The sequence below is a fragment of the Oryzias melastigma genome, linkage group LG11 (assembly GCF_002922805.2).
Source record: "Oryzias melastigma strain HK-1 linkage group LG11, ASM292280v2, whole genome shotgun sequence".
Classification (NCBI taxonomy): domain Eukaryota; kingdom Metazoa; phylum Chordata; class Actinopteri; order Beloniformes; family Adrianichthyidae; genus Oryzias; species Oryzias melastigma.
Window position 1 is genome coordinate 16,217,668 of NC_050522.1, and position 15,634 is coordinate 16,233,301.

General features: G+C 40.5%; 2 protein-coding genes across 3 annotated transcripts in view; one reads left to right on the plus strand and one right to left on the minus strand.

Annotated features, from left to right (window-relative positions):
• The window catches only part of LOC112161306, a 12,343-nt gene extending 3,300 nt beyond the window's left edge, over window positions 1-9,043 (plus strand). For both annotated transcript variants that reach the window (XR_004948611.1, XM_036214126.1), the window contains one exon: window positions 7,004-9,043. Coding sequence is in view for 1 of the 2 variants with exons in the window: in XM_036214126.1 (XP_036070019.1) it covers window positions 7,004-7,329 (326 nt within the window). In the remaining variant the exon portion in view is untranslated. The remainder of the gene's footprint in view (window positions 1-7,003) is intronic.
• trib1 (tribbles pseudokinase 1) lies at window positions 8,427-15,203 on the minus strand. The gene is made up of 3 exons (XM_024296418.2): window positions 14,403-15,203; window positions 13,607-13,899; window positions 8,427-10,890 (listed from the first exon to the last, which is right to left on the minus strand). The coding sequence occupies exons 1-3, from the start codon at window positions 15,138-15,140 to the stop codon at window positions 10,416-10,418; spliced, it is 1,506 nt and encodes a 501-aa protein (XP_024152186.1). The 5' UTR covers window positions 15,141-15,203; the 3' UTR covers window positions 8,427-10,415.
• Between the last annotated feature and the right edge of the window lie 431 nt (window positions 15,204-15,634).

Genomic DNA, 15,634 nt, shown 5'->3' on the forward strand with positions numbered 1-15,634 from the left:
ATGGGAATATTTTGGTGAAGATGAAGTTACAAGTATTTTATGTCTTTGAGCCCCAGAAAAATTGGATAACTTAATGTCTTTATAATGTTTTATATCAACCAAACACTGCTGATCAGATTTAGCCACTTGAAACAAAGAATCGAAAAAAACTTCCAATCATTTTAATAGAAACAAGTTTTTTTAACTAAACCAGAAGAAGTTTACAATTAAAATGTAATTTAATAATTAAAGGAACTTCAGCTGTAACTTTAATGCAGTGCCTTAGTGTACATTTATTTAATTTATTTATGAACACTATCCTGACAATATAACATTTTTTTATTTTATTTTTTTATTTATTGTTATTTATTGTGGTGGTCTGTCCGTTTTCCTGTTGATCCTGTTTGATTTTAGACAAATAAAACAAGAATACATAAAGACATTTAAAATGCTTCTAGTTGTGCAAATTAGCCTTGAAGGATTTGTTTAAAAAAGCAACAAAAAAAAAGCAAGAAGGGGCGAATAATTGATGAAGTGAGAAACCTGGAGGGAGGAAACGTGAGCTCAGCTTCCTCATTTGAACCTTTGTGCTGCGTAGCTCTGAAACCTGAGCTGCAGAAAGAAACCAAAGCTCAGCGTCAGCGTGAGGTGAGAACACCTGGTCACAACATCAACGTTGGTTTTTGAATCTCTATAGACAAAAAAACAGGCTTTTCTTTAAAGATGAACTAAATGGCAGATGTTTTCATCTCTTTATGATTCTGGGTTGTTTGTCTTCACATCATAAATCCTGTTTTCACCTGGACCTGAGAAGGTCAGACATGAGAGCTTAGTCTCTTTACTCTGACTTTTTTTCATTGAAGCTGGTAATAAAAATCACAAAAAACCCACATATTTACAAATTCCATGTACCCCAAAAAGGCAGTTTGAGTGAATAAATATGGAGAATTGATGCCTTAAAAGCTTTCTTCCATGCAGATATGCTTTGCAGAATCAACATAATTAGTTTGTCAGCAGGTACAGGCCCTCACAAAGGCTTGATAATCAAAGACTGCTGATCACAGCGTGCAGATTTGAACTAAAAGAAACAGTGTTGCTGAAAATTCAAGTGTGGTCATGAAAAGTGCATTTCCAGCGTGCACTTATGACTGCTTGCTGTTCTGTTATTGCCTTTCTTGTCTGTGTTCTTTCATTTCCCCCCTAAGTACAGACGCATTTGTCCGGGTTGGCCTTTTCCGGAAATTTTTTGCACCATGAAACACCTCTTTGATTCCCTAGATCAGCAGTTCAAAAGTAAACAACTCTTGTTTTAAGAAAAATTCTTATTTTGAGTCTTGCAAGAAAATAATTTTATAAAATAAGTTTTTTTAATAGCAAAGAATCCTCATTTGGGAAAACATGTTTTATGCTTCGAATACAACTGCAACCACGTGATGGCGAAGCAAAAGAAATGATTTCTTGCCCGATTTATTTTTTTTAATAGTTAGTGAGCATGAATGTTGATGGCTGCAGTCATGCTTGCAGAATACACTGAAAACCTTTTTTAACAAAAGTTCTGTAATAGATTACATTTCATTCATTAATTTTCATCAAGTAAAAATTTTGAGTAAATGGTTTACTCAACTTAAAATTGTACTTTGATAAAAACTACTATTGTTAAATGTAACAAACTACAGTTTCTCCGCCACTGCCGCTCAATGGCGGACTTGGTCATTTGAGGGCCCCGGGCGATTGATAACATGGGGCCCCCTTAGTGGTTGTAATACAGTTTTTATATATTTTAAAAGTCCTTATCTAGTGTAAAACATCAAATAACTTTTGTACTGGTTCAGTTTTAGACATTATTAATGTCAAGAATACAAATGTTCTGATAAGAATTTATCACATTTAAATGTTAAAGAATTTTATTTTATAAACATAATTATAACTGGAAAAAATATGGAAATGTATCAATCAGTCACTTCCTATCAAGAACAAATGATGCAAAATCTGAATAAAAGTTTGGCTGAAAAATCAACCCAATCTGGCAACCCTGACTCTGCTGTCTAACTTGATTGATTGATTGGTTGATCTGATCTGGTTTATTTCAAGCATAGATTGTGGACAATATCAAACAAAAGAATCACTGATTTTTCATACTTAGTACAGAAATAATGAAATACATTGATTTGAAAAACAAGCAAACAAAAACAAAGACACACCTTTGTCATTTTTGATTAATTAAGTATAGTAAAAACTGGAATATTCCTTTGCTACAGATTTGGGGGGTTGTTTTTTTTAATGACAGAGTTAAAGAATAGTTAATCTTAGACACTTTTAGTGTGCATCTTGGGGCCCCCAGGCGATCGGCTAACTTTTGCCTAATCGTATGTCCGCCCCTGTTGCCACCTGCAAATCTGGCTAAAAACCTAATTTAGACCGTAGTCTATGTAGTCTTACTGACCAGAATTTTTTCTTAAAATACATTTTTTGGTAAAACCATTTATTTTTTTTACTCCATTGGAAGATTTGTTTTTTACTTATTTAAAGAAAATCTGCCAATGGGGGTAAACATTCTGGCTGATTTCTGGATCACATTTTTGCAGTGTAACAATAGATTTAAAATTTCAAAAGGTGAATAAACTCCTGATTTATTTCAAAGTCGTGACTTAACTTTTTGACAACCTTCTGACACTTTTAAAGCCTTTCCTGCTCCTGTTAGGTTATTTACATGACCAGAAGTAAGCCTGTGTGCTATGTGGAGGTGAATGTTGTAACCCTTCCGCTCTCCTTAGCTTGTTTACATTAAAAGTGGGGTCATCTGGACCCCACAAGAACTATTATTTATCATTGATTTTTGAGTTTCATTAATGTCCATGGCAGACATAAAATCCTGTCCACCTTTGTCCACATTTGTCATGGAAGGAATCACACATCAGTATGTGGTTGGAGTCATCTGGACCCCAAAGAGAGCAGTAGGGTTAAAGGCGTGCGCACGTGAACACTGGAATGACCAAAACAGAAGCAAATATGTTAGATCCATTATTTTTTTTTAGACTTTTTGCTACTTTTGTGTTTTCTTCTTTCTGCTCCCTTTCCTCTTCCAGGTATAAGAACCTCTGCAAGATCTTTTGTTTTTGTTGTTTTATAGAAATGAAAAAAAAAAGTCAATTAAACAAATAAAAAGAGCAAATCTGCAGTTTGAAAAGCTGCTGCAAGTTAGTCATTTTTAGAGCGTAAAAAGAGTCATTTATTGGGAGAAAGGCTTACATGAAGGTTTAGTGGCGTGAGACCATTCCCCCCGTATACTCACCCGCTCAACAAAGGACTGAGCCAATCCCCCTCACACTGTGCTCTTTGTTTGAGCTAGAGTGCACAACCTCAGCCAAAAAAAAAAAAAAAAAAACAATAATCATGTTTAAGAGTAGCTTTTTGCTCAATACAATCAACTTGAATTGCTAATATTTACTATGAAACCCCGGTTTTTGCAGCAGAAAGGCTGAGTTTGCTCTGCAGGAAAGGCAGGATTTGAGGTGGGCTGACACTGTGCCTTTAGAACAAGGCAGCCCTGAAAGCACGAGATACCATGAGCCCGCTGGAGCATGAGTGACATGCATGAGAGCGTATTTGTGAGTGAGAATGCTGCGCGGGATGACAGCAGTGAACCGCTTCATTTCTCCTTCCTCAGGAAGAAGAATCACCTGAGAGTGAAGAGGACCTGACATTTTTATTTATCATTTTCTCACTGACTTATATACTTTCAATTCTGGCCTCCACAGTTTCAGCACAACCATTTTTTGGGTAATTGTAAATACAGAATGTTTCCTTTTGTGTAGATTTTCAAGTTTTTAAGTCGTTGTTTTTCTATTGCATTTTGTGGATGTGATGTGGTTAAATCCTGCAAAAAAACACATCCAAACACAATATGATCCTTTTTGGAGAATTGTTGCTTTTAAACAAACGGTGTCACCTGACTGTCTTTCTTAGAACCTGCCATGAGTCAGTGATGTGTGTCACCTCTGCAGAGCGGCTGCTGCGACGATCTGCATTAAAGCAGACCGCAGAAACATAGCTGCGATGACGTGGAAGCTCTTTTCTCTTTCTGCAGCAGCTTTTAGAGATAAATGGATCTAATGGTGAAAATGTGTGTGATGTGGAACACGTTGTTTATGTTCCCGTTTATTTTTATCCAGAGACGGAACATCTGTTTAGACATTTCTAAGGTAGGGAAACAAGGTAGACTGAAACATGTTCATATTTTTATAAAAAATTAGTTGTTGCAAATATATTTTAAATCACAGACTTAATCATAAAAATTACACAATTCTACAAAAATATGAAAAAAACATTTAAAATGAAAGATTTACAAGCTTGAAAGGGATTAAATTTTAAGTAAGTCACTACGAATTCTTAATAACATTTGGTTAAGAAACATTAAAGTCCAGATTTTCTTCACTTTTCCTTTAGAATTTCTGAAGCCTGTTTGTTGTTTGAGTCTAAAACATTTTACAGTTTGCAAACCTTTTTTTGCACATTGCTGATCTATAACACTTTACTCTAATTTTTTATTTCTATAGTTGTTTTTTTATCTTCTTTATATTGTTTGGGCTGAACAAACCAACGTTACTTTCTAAGGAAATACAATTATGGTAAAATTTAAAATAAAATATAAACATTTAAACTGATCAAAAAATTGTAAATTGAAGGATAAATAAGTACTAAACTGAAACATGAGAATTGCTTGTGGGCTGGTGGACATAGTAATGTAATAATGAGAATATACGAGTGGATCAGAATGAAATATCTCTTGTTCGGTCCCTCATATTTCAACAGATGAAACACAAAAACTGCTTCAGTTTGTTCTGCTGGTGTCTTGTGGAACGTTGTTTCTCCCATGATTCATCTCTGCCTTCACATTTTGGAGAAAATATGCAGTTTAATGATAATAATTAGATTTCAATATTTAAAGTGAACCACGATTTCCCTTTAAAATAGTGGTAAAATCTTCCCATAACTTGTTTTTGTATAGTTTTTTTTCAGCAACAGCAAATATTTATAGTAATGTGGGTCACAATTTTTGGGGGATAAATCATTAAAAACTGGAATAAATTAAAGATTTTTTTAATCTATATTATCGATATTGATATGCTTTTCCAAAAATAGACTTTTAAACTGGAGTGGAAATAAAACACATTATTAGACTAACAGTAGAAAATAAAAAAAAATAAGTTCATAATAATCAAAAAGGACTTTTGAGAAGTGAAGATTTGAGACGTAACAATTAAATAGTACTTGGAAGGTGATAACGGTCTGGGATTATGTGAGCTGTCGTGTTAGAATGTTTGCAGCACACAAACACGACCAACAACTGAAGTTGTGTTGAAATAGCTCCCTCTACAGGAAACCTGCATGAGTTCATCCTCTTACTAGTCATATCCAGAAGTAGCTGAGCTTCAAAAGAAAAACTGTTTATTGTTAACAAGAATAAAGTTAATAATAAAAATTAAATGTAGGTGTCTAAAAGCAGCAGTTTGCAGGAGGCATGTCCCAGGTTAGATACTCTGGTTTTGCAGCCCTTGAGCAGCAGAATAACCACCTGCAGCCACAGAAAGTGCATGTAAATGGAAAAATAAAAAGATCAAAAGCCAAAATATAGATATAATTACAGATCTTCAAACACAAAATGATTTTACCAACCGAATGACATGACAGAATCATCTGTGTGTGCAGATGTACTGAGCCTGCAGCTCAACTGCTGCAGAGCAAACAACAAGATTTGGTTTGTTTGTAATTAAGAAAATATCTACGTACAATCTTTTTGTTGTTGTTGGAAAACAAATAAAATGTAATTGCTCCAAAAAAGATTTTCTTCCTCAAAAGGCCCCAGCTGTGATTTGAAGCAACAACCATCTTGCTTTGCAACGACTGTGAAAAACAACTTTCAGTCACACAAATATAATACAAATGTTCTATCTATATGACACAAATTCCATGACATTTTAAACAGGAAGAGGAGATTATGTTCTTTAGATTGATGTTTTAAGAAAAAAATGAATTTATGAAATTAAAAAAATGTTCTTTTGCTTTAAGTGTGAGCTCATTTATTACAAATTGTGTAGAAATAGCATAAATGAATCCATCTTTAACAACAATATTGCAGCATATCCAACTCCTTCTCACTTCACAAACATTTCTGAAATTCCAGATGTACAATATCTCGATTATAAAGGTGATAGTTGTGCCAAAGTAGTCAGTTCTGCTCTTTTCTGCTGAAAGCTTCTCTTGCATTTTGCTTCATTTTTTGTCTATGAACAAGAAAATCATCAAACACAAACTGTGTAAATGAGGCCACCCACAGAATGTCATCACAGTTTTATCGCGTTGCTCTCTTTTCTGTGTTATCTGTCTAAAAAGACGGCAATCGTTATATCCGCAGGGGCCACTTAACATGAAATAACATAATCAACACTCGTCATGTGATCTCCCTCCTCTGATGCTTCAGAGGCTGCCAACCCAGACCAGACTCTCATTTACCTCAAGTGGAGAGAAGAAGATCATTACGCCTCTCAGAGATCCTTTTTTAAGACTCTCTTCTATCACAGATGCAACAAAATAGCTGCAATCAATGCTGATTAGTTTTGTTACCACTTTATGAAGAAATGAACAAATGTTTTTATTATGTGGAGAGAATTTAGAAAAACATGTTAAGGTCATGAAATCTTGAATTTTTTTTTTAAATATGAAACAGCGGTGACATATTCAGTGAAATTTTAGCATATTATTTGTGATATTTAAGCAGCTTTGTGCAAATCAGAGAATCTCAATTTGCAAGTATGTGAATAAAAAAGGGGGTTTCTGTCTCCGTCTTTCAGTTCATCCATCCATCTATCTATCTATCTATCTATCTATCTATCTATCTATCTATCTATCTATCTATCTATCTATCTATCTATCTATCTATCTATCTAACAGAGCTGTAGTTCCTACTAACCTCCACTAGATGGCAGCAGAGATAACCAATTATTTCACTTTTCTTTCATTCCAGGTGGATTTTTTTCCTCTTCAGGACAAGAGGTGAACATACCAGTCCTGTTCCAGGCATCCTCTTCTCGCTGTGGCCCTGCTGCATTCCTGGATTTGCATGATGAAATCCGTCAGGTCACCGAGGCGAGCAAACAGAGGGGCATGTTTCCATTGCATCAGGGCAGTGGTCGGCCGAGCCAACGAGTTCCAGGAAGAGGCACAATGCTTTTCCTCTCATCACAGAGCGGAGAGCCGGGCAGGTGCTCCGCATTCACATCTGCTTCTACACTTTTAGCTCCCAACTTAAGACGTTTTAAACTCTTTGAATCCACATGGAAAACTTGGTGAAACTATAAAGGCTTTGGTTTCATTTGCTTTGAAATAAAAAACACTAGTAAACACTGAATTACGCAATTAAGTGAAAGGAGATGAAGGAGGTCTGTGGAAGTGACGTATGTGACATTAACCCAAGAGCTTCAGTCACGAGGAAGTTTGTGAAGGGCTTTCTTTAAAAGATTAAACGGTTGGGAAACTTTAATGATTCCCCCGCCTAAAGGGAAGATAAAGTTTACACTTGTGGCCAAGGGAGAAAATGACCTCACACGGTGTACCTTTGTAAATTTCACAACACCCAACCTCAGCTAACCACTCGCGTTTGGGACTGATTTAAGGAAATACTCCCTCTGAGCAGAAGATTAGACGTTTGATAAGTGTCTGATCAGAAAACCTGAAGGGCTTAATTTCAACTCGTGAAAGACAGAACTTCCTCTCCTTCACAAACATCTCTCCAGGTATTCATTACCTGACTCGCTCCTGTAACCCTCTTTTCAGGGGTTCAGTGTCCTCCCTCGAGAAGAGCCCTGGCTCTGATGTGTTAGGCAATAGTTAGCTTGGCAGCTTCCCAGCAGCTGAGACACTCCATCTACACTGTTGATACCTAATCTGACTCTTATACACACACACACGCAAACACCGAGAGGCAGGTATGCACAGGAACACACACACACGCAACGACGCTTACGCAAGCCCCGGCCAGCCTTGCCTTGGGTAGTCATAACACGCAGAGGGTGGAGACGTGCCAAGCTCTTATAGGTCAAACAAATGGTTCAAAAGGAAAAGTGGAAAGAGCGGACGTATTAGAGGGGAAACCGCTCTGTCGTTTGGGGCTTAAATTCGTAACCTCAGGCTTTCCTGGTCATTGTTGAAGCTAAAGACGGGAGGAGGGTGAGAGAACTCGCTTTAGCTCCTTCCAGGAAAAGCCATCGAATGATCTCTCCGTGTTCAGAGAGTTAAATACTACAGAACGTAAAGGTCAGAGGAAAAAGGTCATTTCTTTCTTTTGTCTTGGAAAAATGAAACTGAAAGTGCTCAGACGGATGCCTGTAATTGGGCGTGGGGTTGTTTCAGGAAATCTTGAGCAACAGAGGTGGCAAATGAAGCAGTCCGAATATCAAAACCTGGGATCTTTATTCAGCATCTCCACATGGATTTCAAGTATACATATTTACATGTTTTGTACAATAAACGCGGTTATTAAGTGTAACCTGTGCGGCCTCGGTGGAGCCTCGAGGCTGTGTCACAAAATCACAATTCACAGTGCAATGTGAAGATCGTGCACCCGTGTCAGTTTGGTTTACAGATCACATGTGTGGCATGAATCCTCCCATAACTTTCTGCAATAAACATGGCCACAAGTCTCTAAGAAATTAAATAAAAGACGAACCAAGCTGGATTCAACGCACACAAATCCTTAGACATACTAGATTATCACTGTCGAGATAATTTATTAGATAAAAACTTACAGTTGCTCTGTAACTTATTGTCCTTTTGTCACAAACAGACTTGTTTTAAAGATCTGAACGTCCTGTCCCCAACTATTTCTAGTCTCAATGGACCCAAATATTTTAAGACAAAAGCAAAGAGAAAGGGAAAAACAGGCATCATTTAAAAAGTAAAAGAGTTTGACAGATTTCCTCGACCAGGACTGATAACAATCTCTACAGACACGCTTAGGCGCTGAGTCATAAACAGACAGCTAACATCAAAAAAAGGAAAAAATAAATGCCTGACGACGACCCACTCATTCACGCAGAGATGCAGGCCTCAGCAGACGACCTGATGTTCCAGCAGAAATGAACACAACTTCTCTACTTCATATTTTAGCAATTATTTTACACTTTCCACTATCATCGATGTATGAATTGCCCAAAGTCTGGATTTACAGCTAAAGCTACAAAGTGTTCACACTGGACAAGCAGGGAAGGGCTTCTTCTTTTTCTTCTTTCTTTCTAAATTCTACTTTTTACTAGCGTTTGTCTGGTGCGAAACATCGGTGCAAATCCTTTTCTTTCATGTATGAAAGACTTGTATGTGATTCTGGCCGGACACAAATTTCACGACCAATTTCCACTTCCGTGAATTAGAAAGGACACCATCAATACTTCACTACCAAATCCGAGCCTCTGATTGGTCAAAGTTTGACCTGGTTTACAAAGAGCCTAAAAAGGTCATAGAAATTTACGCAGAAGCCCGTATGTTTCCATAGCCTTTTCGTTGGAAGTGGTCACTTGACACGTCAAGCCAAAGCATTACTGGTCAGTTTATGTATTGCTAACAGGTATTTTTACTCAAATCCCTTGTGGGAATCCTTTCCCAAGTAAGAAATGTAGCATCTTTTATGCATTAGCTTTGACAAATTAGAAATACTTCTTTCCCTTTAAAAGGGCTCCTGCTGCCACTTTTCATTTGACTTTTTTTTCTTTTTTGCAAGTCTTACACCAGCGACAGCCTGCCTTTCTCGACCTTCTGCACTTGGTGCGAGATTTGTGAATGCTCTCCGTTTCCTGAGATGGTTCCAGATTGGCGGTGAGACGCATCCATAGTGGCACGCTGAGTGTGACACATCAGTCTTCTGCTAACAGTCGTTCTCACTGTGTCACTGTCTGCTTCAAGACACCAAGCTCGTGCTTGGCCCGTCCTCAAGTCAAAGCGGTGAGTCAGCCGGCGGAGCCTGGTCGCAAAGTGAGAGGAACAACAAACTGGTTTGCTCGCCTGCATCCTGCTGGAGATTCAGCGATCTGTTTGGAAGTTTTTACGAGTTTGCGCCTTCTGAGCAACTTCGAAAGACTTCCATGTTTTTAAATCATGGTCTCAACATAATCTGAATGATACCGAGTCACTGCGGTTCCTCTTAGCACCATTTTTTTTAAATGCACACACAGAAACACAATGATTGATCATTGTGAGCAATGCCCGAGTAACATGTATGCAGCCACAAAATACAGTACAGTCATTTTTTCATAGAAAGCGTGAGGGTGTATGTACACACAACAGTCCGCGAGGACGTTTCTAAAAAGTGCCAATGTACAAAAAAGACGAAGTCCTTCAAAGCGAGCTTTGTTTTGGTCCCTCAGTCAGACCCGCAAACGGGTTCCTCAGCAGAACAGACCGTCATCCTCTTCTACGTCGAAAGACGGCACCGTCTGTTCCGCCGAGCTCACTTCGTGTTCCCCCAGCGGCACGTCCGGGCACGACGACTGCAGGTGGAACCACGGGTGAGCCAGCAGCTCGGTGGCGGTGAGTCTCTCTGTGGGGTCTTTCCTCAGCAGGTTTTGGAGCAGGCACCTGGCCTTGGGCGACAGGCCTTCGGGCAAGCAGCACTGGCCTCGGCGGATTTTGGAAAACAGCGTGGCGGGGTCCGGGTCGTGGAAGGGGTAGCGGCCCACTAGCATGGTGTACAGCATGACCCCGAGACTCCACATGTCGGCCATTTTTCCAGAGTACGGCGTGGAGCCGCTGAGGATCTCCGGGCTGACGTAGGCGGGGCAGCCGTGGGTGTCTGTCATGGCGTCGTGGTTAGGATCCTCCAGGACGCGGCAGTCCTCCAGACTTTCTAGCCTCACGTGAGTCCTACCAGGAGAAAAAACATGCATTCATGTAAATAACGGAAGCTTAAAATGTGGCCACAACAAAGAACTTTATTTATAATGTAAACCGTAACGAGGAGCAACAAAAACACACTTTCACTAACTTCCTGGCAATGTCATGAACACACTCCTGGAGCCCCTTCCCCCCTCCTTCTTTTCTCACACACTGGGCTATATTTACCCCTGTTTATGACGGGGCAATCATTTAATACTCTACCGGGGCAATAGATGCAGTCAGAGGATGTAGATAGCTGCACAAAAAAAGGGTCAAATGATAGATTTTCTAATTTGAGCTGAAGAATATAAAGAGGTGTGACTTTGTGGCATGCTTCAAGCAGCAAGAAAAACCAGAAACTGAAAAGCCAGAAAAGAAGGCAGAAGAGATATCTGAGCAGATAAGTCAGCAGAGCAGAAAGAGAAAGGAAGGCGAAGAAGGAAAGAAAGAAAGCAGTTTGAGGGCTGGAGAGAGTGACTCATCCTTCTGTGGAGAGAGAACATATCTCCTCTCCTCTCTCTGGCTCCCTGTCACGAGCGGAGCTATCTGCACCTGGGTCCTACACCAGCGGCGCCAGCCATCCCATAATTACCCTCAAAGGGCTGTTGCCACATCAGTGACGCACGGGAAGGCCGGCCCTGCAGTGAAGCTCTGCATGCTTCACTAAACGGGCTTCTCCATCTGCACCGCGTTTGTGAGGAGGACGCCGTTTGTCGAGCCGCTGCCACTTCCTGGAGATTGCATCACAAATCTGAGGTCGCCGGGGCTTGAAAGATGTCTGATTTTCAATAGCTGAGTGAGGGAATGAGTGAGGTCATTCAAAGCTATCAGGCAAACCTGTTTTCAAAGTCGCAGTGAGATCAGAACTATGTCAGCCGCTGAATTCTAAAAGACCGGGCTGTCCTCAAACTTAGTGGGTCACTTTGCCGATATTACACAGTACAGACTCAAAGCCATTGGAGCATGAAGGGATCAGAGGTTTATCGCTCTGAAAGTGCAATCAGCACGAACACAAACAGGCTTGTGAGGACAAACACACACAAAGGAAAGAAAATGAGCTCGGCAGCCCTCCCCTCCGGTTCGCACGTATACACTGTGACTCATCGCTCTGCAGCCGTATAGCTATCAGAGGGACACAAGCAACCTCCACTTCCATCACTGTCTGCCTGCTCCCATTCATCCGGCCTGACCCGGCAAAAACCCGCCGGTCCACGTCGAAAAAAGTCTCCATGAAAAGAGCCCTTTGGAAATCCGAACAAGAGGAGGGGTTGTGTGGGATCAGCTGGTGCTTACAGGAAACAGGGTGACGCAAGGGCGAAAAGGCGACAAACAGTTTAGTAAACAGGATTTTTTGTGTGTTTGTTTGTGTCTTCCTGTGCGGAATGCAACACCGGCCGATAAAAGCATTTTGGAGTGTGGGTGAGGGAGCGTGGGAGTCAGTTCAGAGGATTACAGCTCCTTCAATGGATGTCCATGAATGAAACATCAGCGAACACATCAGTCATTCTGCAGCTCAGCTGGGATGGAATCTATTCATAAAAAAACATAACGAGCAGATAAATGTTTTCTAAGATGTTGACTGGAAGGAGAGTGGGACTGTCTCATCAGCAACCTTGTCTCGCAGCTCTGCCAAACTACCACCCACCGCACTCATTTACACACAAACACACAACAAACAGAAACATGCATGCAAAGAGACACATTGAGAGGGAGAAAAGGGAGACGGTGGAAATCTGGGAAGCCAAACAGTCCACAAGTACAGAACCTCCTACTCTATCTGTGCCCACACTCGTATCTGTGTATCAGCTGCTATCAAGCTTGTTGTGTCTTCACTGACATGTGCAAGAAACGTTCGTATCTGCTGGCCCAATGACCTGGATAATAGGGATGTAAAAAAATATCGATTCAGTGAAATATCACAATACTTTATGCTGGTGATATGATGATACATATCGTGTGGGCGATTGAAAAATGTCTACTGTGCCCTTTCACTTTGGTCGTTTTTATTTGTTTATTTTAATTGCTGAACTTATAATTCAGTTACATGTTACTTGAAAAAATAAAGTTTGAGAAAAGTAAGTAATGGCAATTTTGTCTAATTTTTTCAGAAAATAACTGAAGATATACTTTATTGTGGTATATCGTGATATATATCGATATCGTGATATTAAATCATTTATGCTTATTTATATACATTTTTTCCATATCGCTCAGCACTATTTTAGGTGGCAATACTTGTATTAATTTAACATACTGCCAAGAAGATATGTAATTAAGCAAAATGTGGTACAGTCTTACTCTAATATTTTGTAAATTACCAGAAGAAAAGCATTTTGAGTAAAAGCGACTTGTTTATGAGAAATAGTTTCACTGTTAATGTTCTGATCATTAAATAACATGTATTTTACCATTTTACTGATGTAAAAAACTATTAAAATTAAGATAATTCCTCAGTCATAGTAAAAAAAAGTGAAATATTGTCTCTTGAAATATATCACGATATGTATTGTATCGTGGCACATGTATACGTATTGTATCGCCAGACTGTTACTAATACACATCCCTACTGGATAAACCTCAGATTGAACAACTGGAGATTAGTTCTAAAAATGCAAACATTGGTGCCATCTAGTGGTGAAGCTGCATGCTGCAACCAAATCAGTAATTTCTTTTTTTTTTGGCAAAATTTGATTTATTGCCTCACCTTTTCTCATCCGCGAAGACAAACTTGCGTAGCTTCAGGTCGCCCAGCACGACGCCTGCCTGGTGGCAGTGTGCCACGGCCTGGGCCACCTGCCGAAAAACCGTGCACGCCTGCTCCTCGTTCAACCGCCGACAGCTCTTCACCAGGGTGTGCATGTCCCCAAAGTCTTTCTCCAGGAAGACGTACGCCTTCCTTTCGCCGAGGATGATGTCCCTGATGCCAGCCACGTTCCTGTGAGCCGGAAGAATGCCATAAGCCCTGATCTTCTCCTGGTACAAACCCATGTCGTAGACCTGGAAGGAGCAGAGAAACGGATGAGGGACAGAATGTGCAAAACTGATTTCTTGACATTTTGCAAATGGAGCAATAAAAATCTGATTTTTGCTCTTTTTTTCAAAGATCAGAACAAATAGGGAGGTATCACATGAATGTGGAGCTCCATCCTTATCTAAGTAGATTCCTATCATGACAAGCCTTTTACCAGGCATGTTTGCATTTTTGTGTGATGCATATGGAGCCCAGCTGACAGACTGTGAAGTCACAGCACATTTTTATTGTGTTTCCACATCAGCAGCCTGGCGACCTGGCTCGGGCAGCCTCGGTGTTTATATTTGACCAAATCATTTAAAAAGGAAACAAGAAGCGACGCCACTATTACGCAAATTGTGACACATTTTGCTGAAAAAGAAAGAGGCAGCAATAAAAAGTATGACAGGTCAGACGGCCTGTTGAGCAATGCAATGTCTTGAAACATCATTCATTCAGAGAAATTGCACAACGGCTGGATTGCGCATACCTTACACAGCAGCTCATCACCAGTATCGGTGTTCATGGCGCTGTACATGCCGTCCCGGTCCGCCAGAGGTAGAAGCAGAAAGTGTCCTATTCTGGATGGCCCCTGGTGGGTCGAGGGGGCTGTTTTGGCCACGGGGCTGACCGGAGAGCCGGGTGACGCGCTGAGGAGTCCCGGAGCGTCCCCAGCCTCGACGCACAGCCGTGCGCATTTGGCCGGCGGTTGATCGTCCGAGTCCAGCCGCTTGTGCGCGACTCTCCGGATGCAGGGCGCCGGGCTGCTCCACTGCAAGTTCATCTTGAAAGCCCGATTCACCATAAAAGCACAAATACAATTTGAGGAAAAAGGAAATACAAGAAGTATCACGCGTCCTTCTGCGGTCAACCTGCGCGCTCCATTTGTCAGAGTTCCACTTGGCACACGAATAAAACTTTCTGTTTTGTTTTTTCTCTTTTTTTTTGGCAGGCTAATAATAATCCAGCCCAAGTCCTCGTCGATAGTGTTTGTCTGCCGTCCTCTTGGTGAGAAAGCCCCCCGATCCCTCCGCGCGCACAGACAAGCAGAAAGACAGAGGAGGGAGAGGGACGGCCTCACTCTCAGGGAGGTTGAGGGTGAGTGAGCTCCCGTGATGTGGAGCGCTGAGCTCAAACCAGTCCTGCCTCCTGGTGACACACTCGTTGAGCAATCCAGTAACGGCACCGGCTCTGATGGGCACTGCCTCGCGGAGGACGGCGCGCGCATGCAGACTGCGTCTCCGGCGCGCCAGACAGGATCTCTCCACCTGCTCCCAGTTCAGCGATCCTGCTGATAGAGCAAGAAACTTGTGCAACTGACGGGAATGAAGAAATCATGTGTTACTTATCATGCCTACATCATCAGGCTTGCGCATATTTTGGAAAATAATTAACAAAAAGTTGCTGTCTGACTCAGATCTTCATATTCAGCTTTTATAACCAGCTGCCATTATCTATAGAAAACGACAACACCATAAAAATGTGTTTTGGAGAGCAGAGCTTTTATGATGGAAAGATTCAAATCGACCCAACATTTACAGGGGCGGAGCTAAGAGGGGGCAAAGGGAGGCAGCTGCCCCCTTAGCAAAAACAATTGCCCTTAAGTTTTTAACTAAATATTATATAATTACCAATAAATCATGAATAAAATATTCTTCGACGATTAGAAATGCTGAAAGAAGCATTAAATAAATGAAAAAATGTTCGAAATAAACATTTTTA